The 20,000-nt window shown below is 39.8% G+C and overlaps 1 protein-coding gene across 1 annotated transcript in view; it reads right to left on the reverse strand.

Moving 5' to 3' along the window:
- Nucleotides 1-15,292: 15,292 nt before the first annotated feature.
- Hus1-like (Hus1-like checkpoint clamp component) overlaps nucleotides 15,293-20,000 on the reverse strand; it is a 102,050-nt gene continuing 97,342 nt past the window's right edge. Inside the window, exon 4 of the mRNA XM_070094267.1 lies at nucleotides 15,293-15,708. Coding sequence (XP_069950368.1) covers nucleotides 15,397-15,708 — 312 coding nt within the window. The 3' untranslated portion in view covers nucleotides 15,293-15,396. The remainder of the gene's footprint in view (nucleotides 15,709-20,000) is intronic.

Genomic DNA, 20,000 nt, shown 5'->3' on the forward strand with positions numbered 1-20,000 from the left:
AGTCCTGGAGATGGGAAGAACAGTGTCTGCACTCTGAAGGAGGGGTGTTAATGTTGCAGTTTTATAACTGTAGTGTAAAGCACCCCTCTGGCAAGACAGTGATGGAGTGAACGATGATGAAAGTTATTCTTTCTCGGGCCACCCTGCCTTGGTAGGAATCGGCCAATGTGTTAATAATAATAATGTTTCAAATAAAATCAAGATATTAGATAAGATTAAAAGTAGCATACACATGATGGAGATGGAATGAGCAAGCTGTCTGAATGAGACATCAATTTGCACAATTAAAAAGAATGAGGTGAAGATAAGTGCTTGTGCAATGAATAATCCAGGATGTGACCTCCTGAAAAGAATGACAAATATATACACTCCCACCCACACAAGCTCTCCACAGCCACATGCCTTCACCCACAATAATTCAACTAGCAGCCTCCACCTATACAACCTGCCCATACAATTTCCCCCACAGCCACATGCCTACAGCTACACCATTTTTCCCACAGCCACATTCCCCCAGTACCCCACCTTGCTCAACCCCACTCCATTTTCCCACGACCTGATGCACATATCTTACTTTTCATCTTAACATGCCATCCATATGGTCACCATTACACCACCTAATTGTTCCAGCTTCCATCCTCCACCACCCAGCATTGTCCACTTCCAAACGCCAGTCTCCAGCTCCTGCCCCACCCATCCACCATTTGGTTTCCCACGCCATCCATATGGTCACCATCAAATCACCTAATTCTTCCAGCTTTCGTCCTCCACCACCCAGCATCGTCCACTTCCAAACACCAGTATCCAGCTCCTGCCCCACCCATCCATCATTTGGTTTCCCACCCCCACACCAAACCTCCCCCCTAACCAAAACTGCTCTAACCCCTCCTGCTTAACCTCTTTTGTGTACACCCCAACCATTCTAACCCAACCACTATGACCTCCATATAGTTGAAATGAGTGGGGCACCTGAACAACAGGGCATATATCTCCAAGAAGAGATGTAGATGTTAGATCTCTGACTGATGCACATCAACACATTAACTTACAATTATTTTATTAGATATACAGTGGAACCTCTACTTGCGAGCGCATCCACATACGAGTTTTTCCAAATACGAGCAGTCGATGGGTCGATTTTTTGCTTCCATATGCAAGCAAAATTTCCTTAAGCGAGCAGACCTCAAGGCAGGTTCCTTGACGCTGGTGAGGAGCTCTTGCTCTTGATCTAGGAACTGTATCTCATTTGTTTGCTGGACTATCTTATTGAAACTTGGGCAATGTATGACGGAAAGATGCTTCTTAATATGCACAAAAATTAAAGAAAATCTAAGAATAAATAATGGACTTCACTTCTCAGCAATTAGCCACCCCTTAGCGGTATTTTTGTATGGTTTTTATGATTGTATTCTCATTTTTTTGGTCTCATTTGATAGAATGGAAGATATATTACAGAAATAGATATGATTTTGATTGCTTTCACGATGAAAAGTACCTTGAAATTGAGCTCAGCATAGTAGAAATGTTCGATTGTTTTGGCTATGTTGAAGAGTAAACAAACTGACCATTCCAATATGCACTCGTGAATGGGTTGACATTATTTATACAATTATTGCAATAATGCCATATTTTATTCATTCTAGAGCATATATCAGGTTTCTATGTTATTTACAGTGAACCCTCGCCTAACGAACGTATCGCATAACGTTAAATTCGCCTAACGATACATTTTAACGTTAACATTTTGCCTCGGCTAACGCTAAAAAACTCGCCTAACGATATTCGTTCTCGGGTACCAATTAATATCATTAGGTGAGGGTCCACTGTATATTGTTTATTATTTCATATTAGAAGAACCGTGATAGATAAATAAGCCATAGAGTTGATGATAGTGAAATATTCAAGGAGTATTTTGTCCTGTCTCCAGACAAACTCTCGCCGGCCGCCGCCACACATATACAGTGGACCCCAGGCATCCGATGGCATCGGCATACGTTAAATCCGGTATATGATACATTTTAGCGCAAAAATTTTGCCTCGCCACTAGTTAAAAAACCTGCCACACGCGATTCGTCCGGGATGCGTCCACATGTGGCCTGAACTGCCCCGTACATGCCAGTGTTTACAAGCCAGCCAGTGTGTTCACATCAAAGCATACATTCGGTACATTCCATATTATCACAGTGTTTTTGGTGCTTGTTTCTGCAAAATAAGTCACCATGGGCCCCAAGAAAGCTTCTAGTGCCAACCCTGCGAGAAAAAGGGTGCTAATGAGTATGGAAATGAAGAAAGAGATAATTGCAAAGTACGAAAGTGGAGTGCGTGTGTTGGAGCTATCCAGGTTGTATACCAAACCCCAATCAACCATCGCTACTACAGTGGCCAAGAAAACGGCAATCAAAGAAGCTGTTCTTGCAAAAGGTGCATGTCTGTTTTCAAAACAGAGATCGCAAGTGTTAGAAGATGTTGAGAGACTGTTATTGGTGTGGATAATTGAAAAACAGATAGGAGATAGGATCTCTCAAGCGATCATATGTGAAAAGGCTAGGAAGTTGCATGAGGATTTAATTGAAAAAATGCCTGCAACTAGTGGTAATGTGAGTGAATTTAAGGCCAGCAAAGGTTGGTTTGAAAGATTTAAGAATCATAGTGGCATACATAGTCCTAATGGAAGGGGATTCCCCTTCTAAACAATAACAACTTTGACACTCTCCCCTCCTCCCATCCCATCAATCATCACCAGATCTTCATTAAAGGTAAGTGTCATGTATTCTATTGTTAGTAGAGTACTACTAACTGTGCATGTCTTCTTCAGTTTGTGTGCATTAAACTTAATATTTCATGTGGTAAAACTTTTTTTTTTTCATACTTTTGGGTGTCTTGCATGGATTAATTTGATTTCCATTATTTCTTGGATATAGTTTTGGAGTGGTTGGTGCAATTATTTAATAAATGTATGGAAGAGGGTAAGGTACCTAGGGATTGGCAGAGAGCATGCATAGTTCCTTTGTATAAAGGCAAAGGGGACAAAAGAGAGTGCAAAAATTATAGGGGGGATAAGTCTGTTGAGAATACCTGGTAAAGTGTATGGTAGAGTTATTATTGAAAGAATTAAGAGTAAGACAGAGAATAGGATAGCAGATGAACAAGGAGGCTTCAGGAAAGGTAGGGGATGTGTGGACCAGGTGTTTACAGTGAAACATGTAAGTGAACAGTATTTAGATAAGGCTAAAGAGGTTTTTGTGGCATTTATGGATTTGGAAAAGTCGCATGACAGGGTGGATAGGGGGGCAATGTGGCAGATGTTGCAGGTGTATGGTGTAGGAGGTAGGTTACTGAAAGCAGTGAAGAGTTTTTACGAGGATAGTGAGGCTCAAGTTAGAGTATGTAGGAAAGAGGGAGATTATTTCCCAGTAAAAGTAGGCCTTAGACAAGGATGTGTGATGTCACCGTGGTTGTTTAATATATTTATAGATGGGGTTGTAAGAGAGGTAAATGCGAGGGTCTTGGCAAGAGGCGTGGAGTTTAAAGATAAAGAATCACACATAAAGTGGGAGTTGTCACAGTTGCTCTTTGCTGATGACACTGTGCTCTTGGGAGATTCTGAAGAGAAGTTGCAGTGGTTGGTGGATGAATTTGGTAAGGTATGCAAAAGAAGAAAATTAAAAGTGAATGCAGGAAAGAGTAAGGTTATGAGGATAACAAAAAGATTAGGTGATGAAAGATTGGATATCAGATTGGAGGGAGAGAGTATGGAGGAGGTGAATGTATTCAGATATTTGGGAGTGGACGTGTCAGCGGATGGGTCTATGAAAGATGAGGTGAATCATAGAATTGATGAGGGGAAAAGGGTGAGCGGTACACTTAGGAGTCTGTGGAAACAAAGAACTTTGTCCTTGGAGGCAAAGAGGGGAATGTATGAGAGTATAGTTTTACCAATGCTCTTATATGGGTGTGAAGCATGGGTGATGAATGTTGCAGCGAGGAGAAGGCTGGAGGCAGTGGAGATGTCATGTCTGAGGGCAATGTGTGGTGTGAATATAATGCAGAGAATTCGTAGTTTGGAAGTTAGGAGGAGGTGCGGGATTACCAAAACTGTTGTCCAGAGGGCTGAGGAAGGGTTGTTGAGGTGGTTCGGACATGTAGAGAGAATGGAGCGAAACAGAATGACTTCAAGAGTGTATCAGTCTGTAGTGGAAGGAAGGCGGGGTAGGGGTCAGCCTAGGAAAGGTTGAAGGGAGGGGGTAAAGGAGGTTTTGTGTGCGAGGGGCTTGGACTTCCAGCGGGCATGCGTGAGCGTGTTTGATAGGAGTGAATGGAGACAAATGGTTTTTAATACTTGACGTGCTGTTGGAGTGTGAGCAAAGTAACATTTATGAAGGGATTCAGGGAAACCGGCAGGCCGGACTTGAGTCCTGGAGATGGGAAGTACAGTGCCTGCACTCTGAAGGAGGGGTGTTAATGTTACAGCTTAAAAACTGTAGTGTAAAGCACCCTTCTGGGAAGACAGTGATGGAGTGAATGATGGTGAAAGTTTTTCTTTTTTGGGCCACCCTGCCTTGGTGGGAATCGCCCAGTGTGTTAATAATAAAAATATTTCTTATGGGGAAAATTAATTCGCCTCACGATAATTTTGGCATACGATGAGCTCTCAGGAACGGATTAATATCGTATGCCGGGGGTCCACTGTAATGACATATTTTATTCATTCTAGAGTATATTTCAGGTTTCTATGTGATTTATACTGTTTGTTATGTCATATTAGATGAACTGTGATAGATAAGTAAGTCATATAGATGATATTAGCAAAATTATTCAAGAAGTATTTTGTCCGGTCTCCAGACAAACTCTCATCCGCCGCCGACACCGCCAATACCACTACATGAATTACATATTTAATTCATTTTAGAGTATATATCAGGTTTCCATGTTATTTATATTGGTTATTATGTCATATCAGATGAAGTGAGATAGATAAATAAGCCATAGAGTTGATATTAGCAAAATTATTGAAGTACAGAATTCCAGTGGAATGGATTAATTGCATTTCAATGAGTTTAAATGAGGAAAATTGACTCTGCAAATGAGGAAATCCAGTTGCGAGCAAGGTCATGGAACAGATTAAACTCCCAAGAAGAGGTTCCACTGTATATACAGGTTGGTTATCACTAATCCGGCATCATCAAGACCTGTAGGGTGCTGGATTAGTGATTTTGCTGGATTACAGAGTGATTAGGTTAGAATACACTTAACCCAACGGAGATATTTACACATCAGCGATTTCACCCACTTTATGCCTATTTTTGGCCCTTTCTATTGTTCCAGTCTACCAAACTCATAGGTATTTTGCTAGTATTCCTTCTATTCTGTCGATTAAGTACAAGAAACTGCCCATTCGCCTATTTCAATTACCCAATAAAGTGGTCAGAAATCAGTAATTTGGCCAATTTTATACAAATTTCAAAAGATGTCAATTTCAAAATAGGGTCCAAAATAAGCACTGCAAACATTCCTAGCACCAGAATAACATTTTCTCTGTTCATTAGTTACATCTCCAGGCCCTTCTTATATTGTTTACTTTCCATTTTGAATTCTTATTCACACAAAAAATAGAAGACTTACTGTTATGTAAAGTAAAAGAACACAAGTGCAACTAATGTGACATTTTATTGTGGCAACGTTTCGCTCTCCAGGAGCTTTATCAAGCCATTACAAACAATACATGGACACAGAGGGTATATAAAGGCTCAGAGTGAGGTGCAATACTAGTGAGGTACCTCACTCTGAGCCTTTATATACCCTCTGTGTCCATGTATTGTTTGTAATGGCTTGATAAAGCTCCTGGAGAGCAAAACGTTGCCACAATAAAATGTCACATTAGTTGCACTTGTCCTTTTACTTTACATATTGTCGGTAATTCTACCAACTTTATTACACTTACTGTTATGCAGACTACTGCATTATTGTAATAATTGTATAAATAATGTCAACGCATTTGTGACTGAGTATTAGACCAGCCAGTTGGACACTTATTGGACAGTGACATCATTTGTTTACTCTTGAATATCGGCAAAAACCGAACATTTCCGCTACTTTGAGCTCAATTTTAAGGTACTTTCCAGTGCGAAACCAATCAAAATTATATCTATTTTTGTTATATGTCTTCCAGTCTATCAAATAAGACCCCAAAAAAATGAGAATACAACCATACAAGGCATACAAAAATACGCTACAAAAGTTGCTGTTTTACACCAAAAGCTGAGTTGCCTTTTTTTTTCTCATTATGCACTGCATGCTGCAAGATTTTTTTATACAGCGTACACTTACCACACAGACCTATTCTCTCATATGTAGGCCCAAATTTAGTCACGTCTCCAGGCCTCTCTTATATTATGCTTGCTTTCCATTTTGAATTTTTATTCACACAAAAAAATAGAAGATTTACTGTTACTGAATTATTGTAATGATTGTATAAATAATGTCAACCCATTCATGACTGCATATTAGACCAGCCAGTTGGACACATATTGGACGATGATGTCATATGTTTACTCTTGAACGTCAACAAAAATCAAACATTTTCACTATTTTGAGCTCAATTTTAAGGTACAGTGGACCCCCAAGTTTCATGATTAATCTGTTCCAGAGAGTCTGCTGAAAGTCGAAATTCATGAAACCCGAAACCATTTTCCCCATATGAAATAATGGAAATAAAAGTGCTAAAACCAATAATCCGTCTTCCATTCTATTCCAGACACCCGAAAAAAATATTCGAAAAAAAATTTTTTTCTCTCATTATACACAGTGTTTTTTTTTTTGCACACATACCACATAATTAAATAAAGAGTTTATATACTGAAAATCAATCAGAAATCAAGTACATGCATATCAAAAAAAAGTCGAAATAACCCGAAAACATTACACTTACCTGCATATAAAAAATAATAACAACATTACACTTACCTGTACTGAAGACTTCTGGGTGGATGGAAGATGGGAGGAGGGGATAAGAGGAAGGTGTACACTATTGTTTGGAAGGAGAATCTCCTTCCATTAGGACTTCAGGTAGCAAGTCCTTTTCTGGGGTTACTTCCCTTCTTCTTTTAATGCCACTGGGAACAACTTGAGAGTCACTGGACCCCTGTCACACAAAATATCTGTCCAGAGAGGTCTGTTTCTGGCATTTTTTTATGATTTGCCTGAAGTGGGACAAGGTTTTGTCACTGAACATGTTGCAGATATGGCTTGTTTCAGCTTGGTCAGGGTGATACTTTTCAACAAAACTTTGCAACTCATTCCACTTTGAACACATGTCCTTAATCACCGAAGAAGGCACCTCCTTCACCCTCTTTTCCTCCTCCTCTGAAGCAAGTTCCTCAGCTGTGGTCTGATGCTGTTCCAGTTGAAGCTCTTGCAGTTCGTCAGTGGTTAGCTTTTTCCTGTGGTCCTCCACCAACTCTTCCACATCCCCGTCACTCACCTCCAAGCCCATGGACTTGCCCAATGCCACAACACCTTCCACAACAGGCAGAGGGGCGGCAGGGTCAGGGTCTGCCTCAAACCCTTCAAAATCCTTCTGGATCGTGTTTTTCGCTTTCTTTACCAAAGGACTTGCACTAGCTTTCCTTGGGCCCACAGTGACTTATTTAGCAGTTCAATCACAAAAAAAAAATGGATTATTATGTATGAACCCGCGGGGTGATGGTCACGTGTTGGTAAATGTTATGAGGCTATAAGACCCAACATGTATTTATAAGTAACAGTTACTCTGGAATACCTAATTATATTGAATTGATGGGGACTCAGTTCTAAATGTCAGAAGGGCTGATCAACCTTATGACTGAGAGGCAGCTGGGTCAAGCCTTTTTCTCAATATAATAGGTTATCCTACAGACACACACACAATTTAAATAAGTAGTTTATAAAGTTGTATTTCTTTTTGTAAAAGTAAAATTAAGGTGTGGTAGAATTGTGGTAACTGGAGAATTGTGCTTGGCATCAGTCTTTTGTTTTGGTGGGAGGAGCTTAGCTAGGCTTCTCTCTCTCTCTATCTCCCTCTCTCTGACTCTCTCTGCGGCTGACCTTCAACCTGGCAGGATCTCTGGGTCCTTCTATCTTTTGGGGCATTATGTGTGCTCCAGGGGTGAGTTTTTATAATTTAAGTTGTGGCCACCATACCCAGGGTGACTAAAGTGTGTCAAAACACTGGTTAGCCCAGAGTTATGTCAAGAAGAGAGAAGGACAAAAGTTGTTGGAAAACACCATGTGGGAGAACAGCTATGGAGTGTGTAGATCTTTGTTTTGAAAATGTGAGGCTGTAATTGTATATTCTGTACATATCTATTGAGAATACAGTTATATTTTTATAGTAGTAGTTTACATAACCTGTGAAGAGGGCTGGTGAAAGGACATCAGACACACTCAGGATGATCAGCCATAATGTAAGTATTACCCCTAGACAGATAAGGCCATTAAGTAAAAAGCTACCCCACACTAGAATATGTAGTGAGAACCTTACTATCAAAGTAATAAGGGACAACCAACGTAACAGTAAACAATGGCACACTGAGCGTGAATGGCGTGGGAGACTGGCTTTGTGTGTGCGGTGATGGGTGGACAGGTACCGGACGGTCGCCGAATCATGAGTCTAATCACAAAACTCGAGGCCAAATTTTGCAGAAAAAACTTGCCAAAAGTCGAATTTCACGAAAGTCAATGCTGCAGAAACTCGGGGGTCCACTGTACTTTCCGACGTGAAACCAATCAAAATTATGTCTACTTCTGTAATACGTGTATATCTTCCATTCTATCAAATGAGACCAAAAAACGAGAATACAACAATACAAACCATATAAAAATACATCACAAAGTCGGGTTTACACCATAAACATGGTTGCAGTTTTTTCTCACTTACAGTGGACCCCCGCATACCGTTGGCCTTACATAACGTTAAATCCACATACCGATACATTTTATCGCTAAGATTTTGCCTCGCATACCGCTAAAAAACCCGCTCAATGCTGTTTGTCCGAGACACGTCTATGTGAGGCCTGAGCCAGCCTCACATGTTCCGCCGGTGGCATTGTTTACAAGCCAGCCTCCGTGGTAACATCCAAGCCTACAATCGTAACATTTTGTATTATTACAGTGTTTTTGGTGATTTTATCTGCAAAATAAGTGACCATGGGCCCCAAGAAAGCTTCTAGTGCCAACCCTGTGGTAAAAAGGGTGAGAAATATTATCGAAATACTGTGGTACCATGGTCAACTGCTGATGCTGCTGCTGCTGCTGTAGCACTGTCAGCTGCTGCTGCTGCTGTAGCACCGTCAGCTGCTGCTGCTGCTGTACCACCATCAGCTGCTGCTGCTGCTGTACCACCGTCAGCTGCTGCTGCTGCTGCTGCTGTTGTAGTACCGTCTGCTGCTGCTGCTGCTGTAGTACCATCTGCTGCTGCTGTAGCATCGTCTGCTGCTGCTGTAGCACTGTCAGCTGCTGCTGCTGCTGCACTGTCAGCTGCTGCTGCTGCTGTAGCACTGTCAGCTGCTGCTGCTGCTGTACCACCGTCAGCTGCTGCTGCTGCTGTACCACCATCAGCTGCTGCTGCTGTTGTAGTACCGTCTGCTGCTGCTGTAGCATTGTCTGCTGCTGCTGTAGCACTGTCAGCTGCTGGTGCTGCTTTAGCACTGTCAGCTGCTGGTGCTGCTGTAGCACTGTCAGATGCTGCTGCTGCTGTACCACCGTCAGCTGCTGCTGCTGTAGTACCGTCTGCTGCTGCTGCTGCTGTAGTACCGTCTGCTGCTGCTGCTGCTGTAGTACCGTCTGCTGCTGCTGTAGCATCGTCTGCTGCTGCTGTAGCACTGTCAGCTGCTGCTGCTGCTGCTGCTGTAGCACCGTTGTTGGTGTGGCTTATTGAGAATACCAAAAAACAATTAACCCCAGAGGGTTAGCCACCCAGGATAACCCAAAAAAGTGTGTCATCGAAGACTAATTTATTTCCATTGGGGTCCTTAATCTTGTCTCCCAGGATGCAACCCACACCAGTCGACTAACACCCAGGTGAACAGGGAAAAACGCCTGGAACTATTGCTCATATTGGTGAATTTAAAGCCAGCAAAGATTGGTTTGCTGTTGCTGGATCAGTCAGCTGTTGCTAGATCAGTCAGCTGTTGCTGGATCAGTCAGCTGTTGCTGGATCAGTCAGCTGTTGCTGGACCAGTCAGCTGTTGCTGGATCAGTCAGCTGTTGCTGGATCAGTCAGCTGTTGCTGGATCAGTCAGCTGTTGCTGGATCAGTCAGCTGTTGCTGGACCAGTCAGCTGTTGCTGGACCAGTCAGCTGTTGCTGGACCAGTCAGCTGCTGCTGCACCACGGTCAGCTGCTGTTGCACCATCAGCTGTCTCTGAACATGACTCGTCCCGAACCTGTCCCGAACCTGTCCGTCCAGCCTGAGCGCCTGCCTTGCCGTCATTGTTTACAAGCCAGGGTGGCCGGTTGCATGCATACATTCGATACATTTTGTATTATTCCATTATTTATAGTGCTTGTAACTGCTAAATAAGCCACCATGGGCCCAAAGAAAGCTTCTAGTGCCAACCCTGTGGTAAAAAGGGTGATAAATACTATCGTACCACAGTCAGCTGCTGCTGCACCACAACTGCTGCTGCACCACAGCTGTTGTTGTTGCTGCACCACCATCAGCTGCATTACTCGAAGATGTGGAGAGAGTGTTGTTGGTGTGGCTTAACGTGAAACAATTACCGAGAAACAATTAACCCCGGAGGGTTAGCCACCCAGGATAACCCAAGAAAGTCAGTGCATCATCGAGGACTCTAACTTATTTCCATTGGGGTCCTTAATCTTGTCTCCCAGGATGCAACCCACACCAGTTGACTAACACCCAGATGAACAGGGAAAAATGCCTGGAACTAGTGCTCATATTGGTGAAGTTAAAGCCAGCAAAGGTTGGTTTGAGAGATTTAAGAATTGTAGTGACATACACAGTGTGATAAGGCCTGTTCTGGAAGAAAATGCCAAACAGGACCTACAGTACTCAGGAGGAAAAGGCACTCCCAGGGCACAGTGTCTCATCAGTCATTGCTGCATCTTCAATAAAGGTAAGTGTCATTTATTCTTCATTTAGTAGAGTAGTACATGCACAATATATACTGTGCATGTACTACTCTACTATTGTGCATGTATCCTTCTCTTTGTGTGTAGGAAAATGTATATTTCATGAGGTAAAATTTTTTTTTTCATACTTTTGGGTGTCTTGCACGGATTAATTTGATTTCCATTATTTCTTATGGGGAAAATTCATTCGCATAACGATAATTTCGCATAACAATGAGCTCTCATGAACGGATTAATATCGTTATGCGGGGGTCCACTGTATTTATTTATTTATTTATTTATTAATTTAAACATGATACAGTGAAGTACAAAAGAATACAGTAAAATGCAGCATGCCAAAGCCACTTGAGTGCATAGCATTACGGGCAGGCTTAAAATTAACTTAAGATTAACTAAGCAATGATATATTCAGTGGTAAAAACATTATTGTAAACAGATAACAATTTAGTACAAATGAGTATTACAAAGACAGGTCATATGGTCATTTACTGTGTTGCTGTGTAATCAGTAGAATGGAGTATTCTGTTAGGTAATGAAGTTAAATAGTAACGTAGATATGGTCATTTAGTTGTGTAATCAGTAGAATGGGTATTCACAAAGGATTGTCACAGGTTGACATTTATGAGATACAATAATGAGATACATATATGAGATACAATTTATGAGATACAATTATTCAGTATTTATTTAGTTGTGGGTGAGTAAGCGATTTTTGAGAAGAGACTTGAATTTATAAACAGACAGTGTTTCTTTTATATTCACAAGTAATGAATTCCAGATTTTAGGGCCTTTTATGTGCATTGAGTTTTTGCATAGCGTGCGATGGACATGAGGAGCATCAAAGAGTGATCTGTGTCTTGTGTTATGGTCATGTGTTCTGTTGAGGTTGGTAAGGAGATGTTTGAGGGAAGGGTTTATGTCAGAGTTAAGTGTTCTATGTATGTAGCAGGTGCAGTAATAAGTATGGATGTTTTGTATTGTGAGTAGGTTTAGAGTTTTGAATATTGGTGGAGTGTGCTGTCTGTAGTGGGAATTTGTTATCATTCTGACTGCAGCCTTTTGTTGGGTGATTAGTGGTCTGAGATGGTTTATTGTTGTTGAGCCCCATGCACAAATTCCATAAGTGAGATAGGGGTAAATAAGTGAGTGATACAGGGCCAGGAGGGCTGACTGTGGAACATAGTACCGTATCTTCGATAGTATGCCTACGGTCTTGGAAATTTTTTTGGAAATTTGTTGTATATGTGTTTGAAATTTGAGTCTATTATCAAGGTGGATTCCTAGGAATTTTCCCTCTGTGAGTTTTGTGATAGGTGATCCATTTATCATTATGTTAAGAGACACATCTGCAGCTCTGTTACCAAACTGAATGTAGTAGGTTTTGTCAATGTTTAGAGTAAGTTTGTTGGTCCTCATCCAGGTTGATATTTTCTGTAATTCGGTATTTACAGTATTGGCTAGCATGACTGGGCTCGGGTGGGAGTAGAAGTATGTAGTGTCATCTGCAAATAGTGTGGGTTTGAGTAGTTGCAATGCATTTGGAAGGTCATTTATGTATATGAGAAAGAGAAGAGGGCCTAGGACACTTCCCTGTGGGACACCAACTGTAATTGGCTGCACTGAGTGCTGTAGGATTTTTTTTATATAGTGCACACTTACCACAGAGACCTATTCTCTCATATGTAGACCCAAATTTACCAGTCACAACTTATCCGAGTGAGCTGAGCTCATGGTGACTGACAGTGGTTTCACAGCCGCTTTATCTTTTATGGACAATGTATGGTGCATGTGCTTTACACAAAGAGAAGCATTTCTTTTATTCACTGGAACTATGACTAAAGCTAAAAGTGAGCAGGTTATAAAAATAAATGGAGAAAAAGAAACTGGAATGACTTATGCAGCGAGTAGCATCACCAAACAGTAGCGGCAGGTTGCTGTGGCGACCCCGGAAATTTGAAATTATACTTGCCAAAATTAGTGCCGGATTATTGAAGGAACCAGATTACTGACTGCTGGATTAGTGATGACCAACCTGTATATATACATATTTTTTTTTTTTTTTTGGCAATTTCAAGACCTATACAATTTTATTCTTATGGGGGGGGAATCTAATGAACATAACCCTATTTTTCCCATATGTTATTCAGTTCAGTTTACATGCTATTTGGGGGAACATAACTGTTTTATCAAGCAGTCAACTGTATACAACTATAGTCAAAATAGAGAGGTCTCAATATATATAAAACACTCTCGTTTTTATGAAATGATATCCAGGAGAGCCCAGCTTATACAGCAGTTTGGGTTCCAGGCTACTCCTGTAAATTGAAAATCATGGTATAGTGATTTATTTGCATTTTCAAATGCATATAAAATCCTGATAACATATTTACACTATCATATATTAAGTGAACAATAGAGCCAGGCCTAAAAAAATACACATACAGTACACACATTATTTCATCTCTCAACAAACCGGCCACATCCTACCGAGGTAAGGTGGCCCAGTAAGAAAAATGACATTTTCTCTTTTTAAATTTAGTAATATGTACAGTAATATAATAGTAATATAATATATAGATGGGGTTGCAAGAGAAGTGAATGTATGGGTGTTGGCAAGTGGTGTGGGGTTAAACAATAAAGAACATAACACAAAGTGGGAGTTGTCACAGTTACAGAGGCTGGTGGATGAGTTTGGTAGGGTATGTATGAGAAGAAAATTAAAAGTGAATATAGGAAAGAGTAAGGTGATGAGGATAAAAAAAAATTAGGTAACAAAAGATTGGGTATCAGATTGGAGGCAGACAGTATGGAGGAGGTGAATGTATTTATATATTTAGGAGTGGATGTGTCAACAGATGTGTCTATGAAAGATGAGGTGAATCATAGAACTGATGAAGAAAAAAAGGTGAGTGGTGCACTTAGAAGTCTGTGGAGACAAAGAACTTTGTCCATGGAAGCAAAGAGGGGAATGTATGAGAGTACAGTTATACCATCACTCTTGTATGGGTGTGAAACATGAGTGGTTAATGCTGCAACAAGGAGAAGGCTGGAGGCAGTGGAGATGTCTGAGAGCAATGTGTGGTGTGAATATAATGCAGAGAATTCGTAGTTTAGAAATTCTGAGGAGGTGTGGGATTACCAAAACTATTATTCTGAGGACTCAGGAAGTGTTGTTGAAGTGGTTTGGACATACAGAGAGGATGGAACGAAATAGAATGACTTCAAGAGTGTATAAATCTATAGTGGAGGGAAAGTGGAGTAAGGGTCGGCCTAGGAAAGGTTGGAGGGAGGGGGTAAAGGAGGTTTTGAGTGTGAGAAGCTTGGACTTCCAGCAAGCATGCATGAGCATGTTAGATAGGAGCAAATGGAGACAAATGGTTTTCAAGACTTGATGTGCTGTTGGAGTGTGAGCAAGGTAACATTTATGAAGGGATTCAGGGAAACCAGCAGGCTGGACTTGAGTCCTGGAGATGGGAAATACAGTGTCTGCACTCTGAAGGAGGTGTTAATGTTGCAGTTTTATAACAGCAGTGTAAGTGCACCTCTGGCAAGACAGTGATGGAATGAATGATGATGAAAGTTTTTCTTTTTTGAGCCACCCTGCCATGGTGGGAGATGGCCGATGTGTTAATAAAAAAAAAAATAATACAGGAGAAGGGGTTACTAGCCCCTTGCTCCCAGCACTTCAGTTGCCTCTTGCGACACACATGACTTACGGAGGAAGAATTCTGTTCCACTTCCCCATGAAGAACACATTACTTACCTTACAATATTTTCATCTTTACCTTATAGTGAGTAGTGAATATATTTATTGTAGGAGGTCTGAATAAATGAAGAATGGGCATAATTAAAATCTGCTGCATTAGATAAATGCTGTAAAGCAAAGTGCAGTAAAGCGAGGCTCTCCTGTATCAGAGACTGATATAAAGAACTCAAGCTCAGATGCACAAGCTATATTAATGATTATTACTGTGGATACACAAATATCCCCCACATAGAAGAGAGGAGCTTACGACGACGTTTCGGTCCGACTTGGACCGAAACGTCGCCATAAGCTCCTCTCTTCTATGTGCGGGTTATCTGTGTATCGTTCCAGTCATGTTATTGTGCCTGTTTTTTTGTTATTACTGTGGATACTAGAAAACACATGAATGGAGAAAAGAGGTGGTAAATATGTTTTTTACAAAGATGAAGATAAAAAAAAGTGATTACTATATAACATATTTAACATGAATAAGAATCAACATTAATTTGGAAATGAAATAATTCAACAAAATATTCCTAGTGTGCTCTTACCCCAGACAGGTACATTTAAGTTCTTGAAATGTGTTGACACACTGACAACATCAGTAGATACAGACGTGATCAATGTACCACGCTTATTAGCCGAAAGGGAAATATTTGGTGATAGCGTTTTCATGCGCTCAACCACATGCTTAACTTGACGAAGTGAAGGCAAATACACTGAAGCATCAAACTTAGGCATCTCTGGTTCCTTGTAGAGATGCCACTGACGTCGAGGTATCAACTGCACTGGAACATCATGCACTACAGTTCTTGCGTGTAGTGAGACAGATGGCTGAAAGATAAAAGTACACGAGACCATTGATTTGCTTTCATATGCACTATGACAACAGAACAATATATAACCCAATCCACAGATGGGTCATTGCTTGTAGCATGCTTTCTTTCCTCTCCTGTTGCTGTTTCCTTCAGCTTTATCAACCAGTAACAGCACACATTCCACCCAGCTCAATGATTTATATTCCCATACTAAATAACTAGAAAAATAACATTATCTTATTCACTGTTACTTTGTCTTCCATGTGCACAAAGTGATAAATTCCAGCAACTGTCGCAGTGGTGTAATGCGGATTGAAGAATGCAACGTTAGCGTGAGCATTAGAACCTCATGGTTAACAGAGAGTAGATGTAAGAAGAATGGAAGCTGAAATATTTGAAGAGCACTTTGACCTACAAGATCACTTGGCAATCTTAGTAATAAAAAGCAAATACTGCAAAAACTTAAAAAAAAAAAGAAAACAGTCAAGGCAAATTAATATATTTGTGGAGAAGTGCCAAGCCTGTAGAAATCATACAGTGCCTGGGGAATGGGATGCACTCAGCTTAATTTAACTGAAAGGTCTATAATTCATTGGATCAAGAACACTTCAGCATCAAAGCACACTCTCTCTTGAAGTGAACCATCTTACAAAAATATGAATACAGTGGAATCTCACATATCAGGGTGGTTACATTCCCGAAAACCTGTGCCTTATGTGAAATAGTGATATGGGAAGTGCAGAACACAGGAGTAAAATAAGGTTACAGTAATATTACCTGGTAAAAAGTAAAACAAGTTTTTAAATTTTACAATTTGTCAAAATTAATAAAAATTTCAAACCTTACATCATAGTTGTTATTGCACGTTGTCTGGAAATGTGTGGAGAGGGTTGATGTTGCTCTACCAGACCTAGGTGGATGGAGTGAGGTTTATAATATTATCAAATCAAAGGTATGAGATGATGACAAGTTGATGAGACATGGTGCTACTGATTTTGCTTTTAATACATTCTTTTATTATTATATTCATTAGCTCCTTTATTTTAGCTGTAAATATCTACCGTAGTTCATAAACTCACATTTGTTAAAATAATTAAGGTGCTATTAGATGCTTAAGTGTATAACTGAATTATCTATTCTGTAATAATCCCTTTTTCTTTTAAATTTTTACAAGTTTTAGAATAATCACGGAGTCTTATTCATAAGTCTAGTTGTAGATTCAATATAAATCTTATATTATTTTACTCAGAAAATCTAGTTTGTAAAATTACTCTCATCCTATGATTACAGGCATAGATCCTGATGTAAACTTTTTACAAAATGAATTACACGAATCAACCAGTAACTGTAATTAGTACACAACAGACCAAGCAAAGACATTACTCAGTGCAAACAATAACATAACCATCTTTAACTACAATGTCAGATCCTTGAGCAAACATTATGATGACCTCACAGCATTACTCAATTCCCTTCATTCCAATATATCAATCATCACACTCACAGAAACCTGGCTTAAGCCTGATATTACAGATGTAGATACCACTCCTGGCTACATGGCCATACACAACTGTAGAACAGACCAGCAAGGGGAAGGAACAGCTATTTACTACTCAAATCAACTTGAATGTATTAATAAATCTTGCACAAGGGACAAACATGGAGAATATATCATAGCAAATTTAAATCAAAAGACCTGCATAAACCCCCTCACAGTTATAAACATCTACAGAGTACCACAGTCAAACATTTACCACTTTAGTGAAAAACTAGGAAACATGATTACTGATGCACACATCAATAAATACCACCTACTACTAACAGGAGATTTCAACATAAACATACTACACGACCAGGACCCACAAGTAACCAAATTCACAAACACAATGTATAACTGCCTGTTGCTACCAGTAATATCTAAACCTACAAGAATCACCTAGACAAGCATCTCCTTAACCCTTTCAGGGTCCACAGGCCCTCTCCCAGACTTGTTCTCAGGGTCCCCCAAATTTCAAAAAAAAAAAAAAAAAAAATTTCTCTTATGAAAAGATAGAGAATCTTTTCCCGATCATAATGACACCAAAAGTGTGAAATTTGATGGAAAACTTACGGAATTATGTTCTCACGAAGTTAGCAGTCTCGACAATGTTTACGCATCGGCGATTTTGCCCACTTTGAGCCCTATTTTCGGCCAATTCCAGTGTACTAGTCAACAAAAATAATAACTATTTCACTAGAACTCCATTTTTACTATTGAATGAGTACAAGAAACCACCCATTTACCGATTTCAACTATCCAATACAGTGGTCAGAATTTAGCAATTTTGCCAATTTCACACAAATATCAAAAGATGCCAATTTCCAAATAGGGTCCAGAATAAACAAGAAAGACATTCCTGGCACTAAAATAACATTTCCTCTGTTCATTAGTCACATCCCCATGCCCCTCTTACATTCTTTTGCTTTCCACTTTGAATTTTTCTCGCAAAAAATAGAAGATTTACTGTTATGCAGACTACTGCATTAGTGTAGAAATGGTATAAATAATATCAGCGCACCTGTAAAAGAATATTAGACTCACCAGTTGACGTGTACTGGACGCTTAGCATGATTTGTTTACTTTTGAACTTTGGTAAAAATCGAACATTTCTGCTATTTGAGCTCAATTTCAAGGTACTTTTCATTGTAAAACCAGTCAAAATCATCTCAATTTCTGTAATATGTCTTTCATTCTATAAAATGAGACAAGGAAAACTACAATACAACAATAAATACCATACGAAAATACAGTGCAAAGTCGCTGTTTTAATCCAAAAACACGGTCAAAGTTTTTTTTTTCTCATTACGCACTGTGTGTTGCAGGATTTTTTTTATACTGTGCACATTGACCACATAGACCCATTCTTTCATATGTAGGCCTACCAGATTTCTCTCACTAGATTTGAGGGCGCTAGAATTTATGCGTACTAGTACGTCAAGGACCCTGGCGCGTAAGCCGTACTAGTACGGCCGAAACCCTGAAAGGGTTAATAGACCACATCTGGACAAACACCATATCCCCTTTAAAATCAGGCATAATCACAGACAACACTACAGACCACTATCCAACCTTTCTCATAACTAATCTGGGCAAATTGCCACAAGACATTACTGAAGTAACCTTCAGACTACATAACAAGACAGCAGTTAACAACTTTATAGCAGCTATGACTAACATCGATTGGCAAAATGAGCTCAAAACATATACAGATATGAATGAATGTATAACTAATTTTCTAAAAAAAGCCCAAAGCCTCTATAACAAACATTGCCCCAAAAAAACTAAACAGATCACAGCAAAGAGACTGCATAATCCCTGGCTAACACCAAGCATCCTCAAATCCATTAACACAAAGCACAAATATGAAAAACAGTATAGAATGGGTTAAATAACTAGAGAACAGTCAAAAATTTACTCATCAGCACTTACCAGCCTGATAAGAAGGTCTAAAAAATTGTATTATGAAAATAGATTACATAACATCAAAGGTGATATGAAAAAAACCTGGAAAACTCTATCTGAAATTCTTGGAACTAAAAAGTTATCCAAAAACAAAACAATCAAACTAACAAAATCAGATGAACCCCTACTCACTCCAACTGAAACAGAAAACAGACTTAATGTTTTCTTCTCCACCATAGGAAAAAACTAGCAAACAAAATACCAAGCACAAACACCCATCCATCAGACTACCTCACAGGTACCTAACCAAATACACTATTCCTAGCTCCAACCAACCCCATATAAGTTACGCTCATTATAAACACCCTTAAGCCCAAGGCAGGAGACATAAACAACTTGCCTGCTTTTATGTACAAAAAAGTTTCTCAAGTATTGTCTCCAATTATTGCAGCGCTCTTTAACAAATCCATTGAATCATCTACCTTCCCAACAATCCTCAAAATAGCGAGGGTTACTCCGATCCATAAAAGAGGTGACCAAGCTGACTTGAATAACTATAGACCAATATCTAACTTACCACTGCTCTTTAAAATCTTTGAAAAATTAATTCATAGACGGATCTATTCCTACCTCGTTTCACACATTATTATTATTACAATCAAGGGGGAAGCGCTAAACCCAGAGGATTATACAGCACCTGGGGGGGGATGTGGAAGGCATTCAGGCTTAATTTGGGGAACTGGAGCACAGATCCAATTCCCTAAATCAAGAGCCCCTCACCAACATCAAGGAACCTTCCTTGAGGGGTCGTTTCACACAACATATTAAACCCTTGTCAGTTTGGATTCAGGAATAATAAAAGCACA

This window comes from Cherax quadricarinatus, chromosome 45 (genome assembly GCF_038502225.1).
Source record: "Cherax quadricarinatus isolate ZL_2023a chromosome 45, ASM3850222v1, whole genome shotgun sequence".
In the NCBI taxonomy this organism is placed as follows: Eukaryota; Metazoa; Arthropoda; class Malacostraca; order Decapoda; family Parastacidae; genus Cherax; species Cherax quadricarinatus.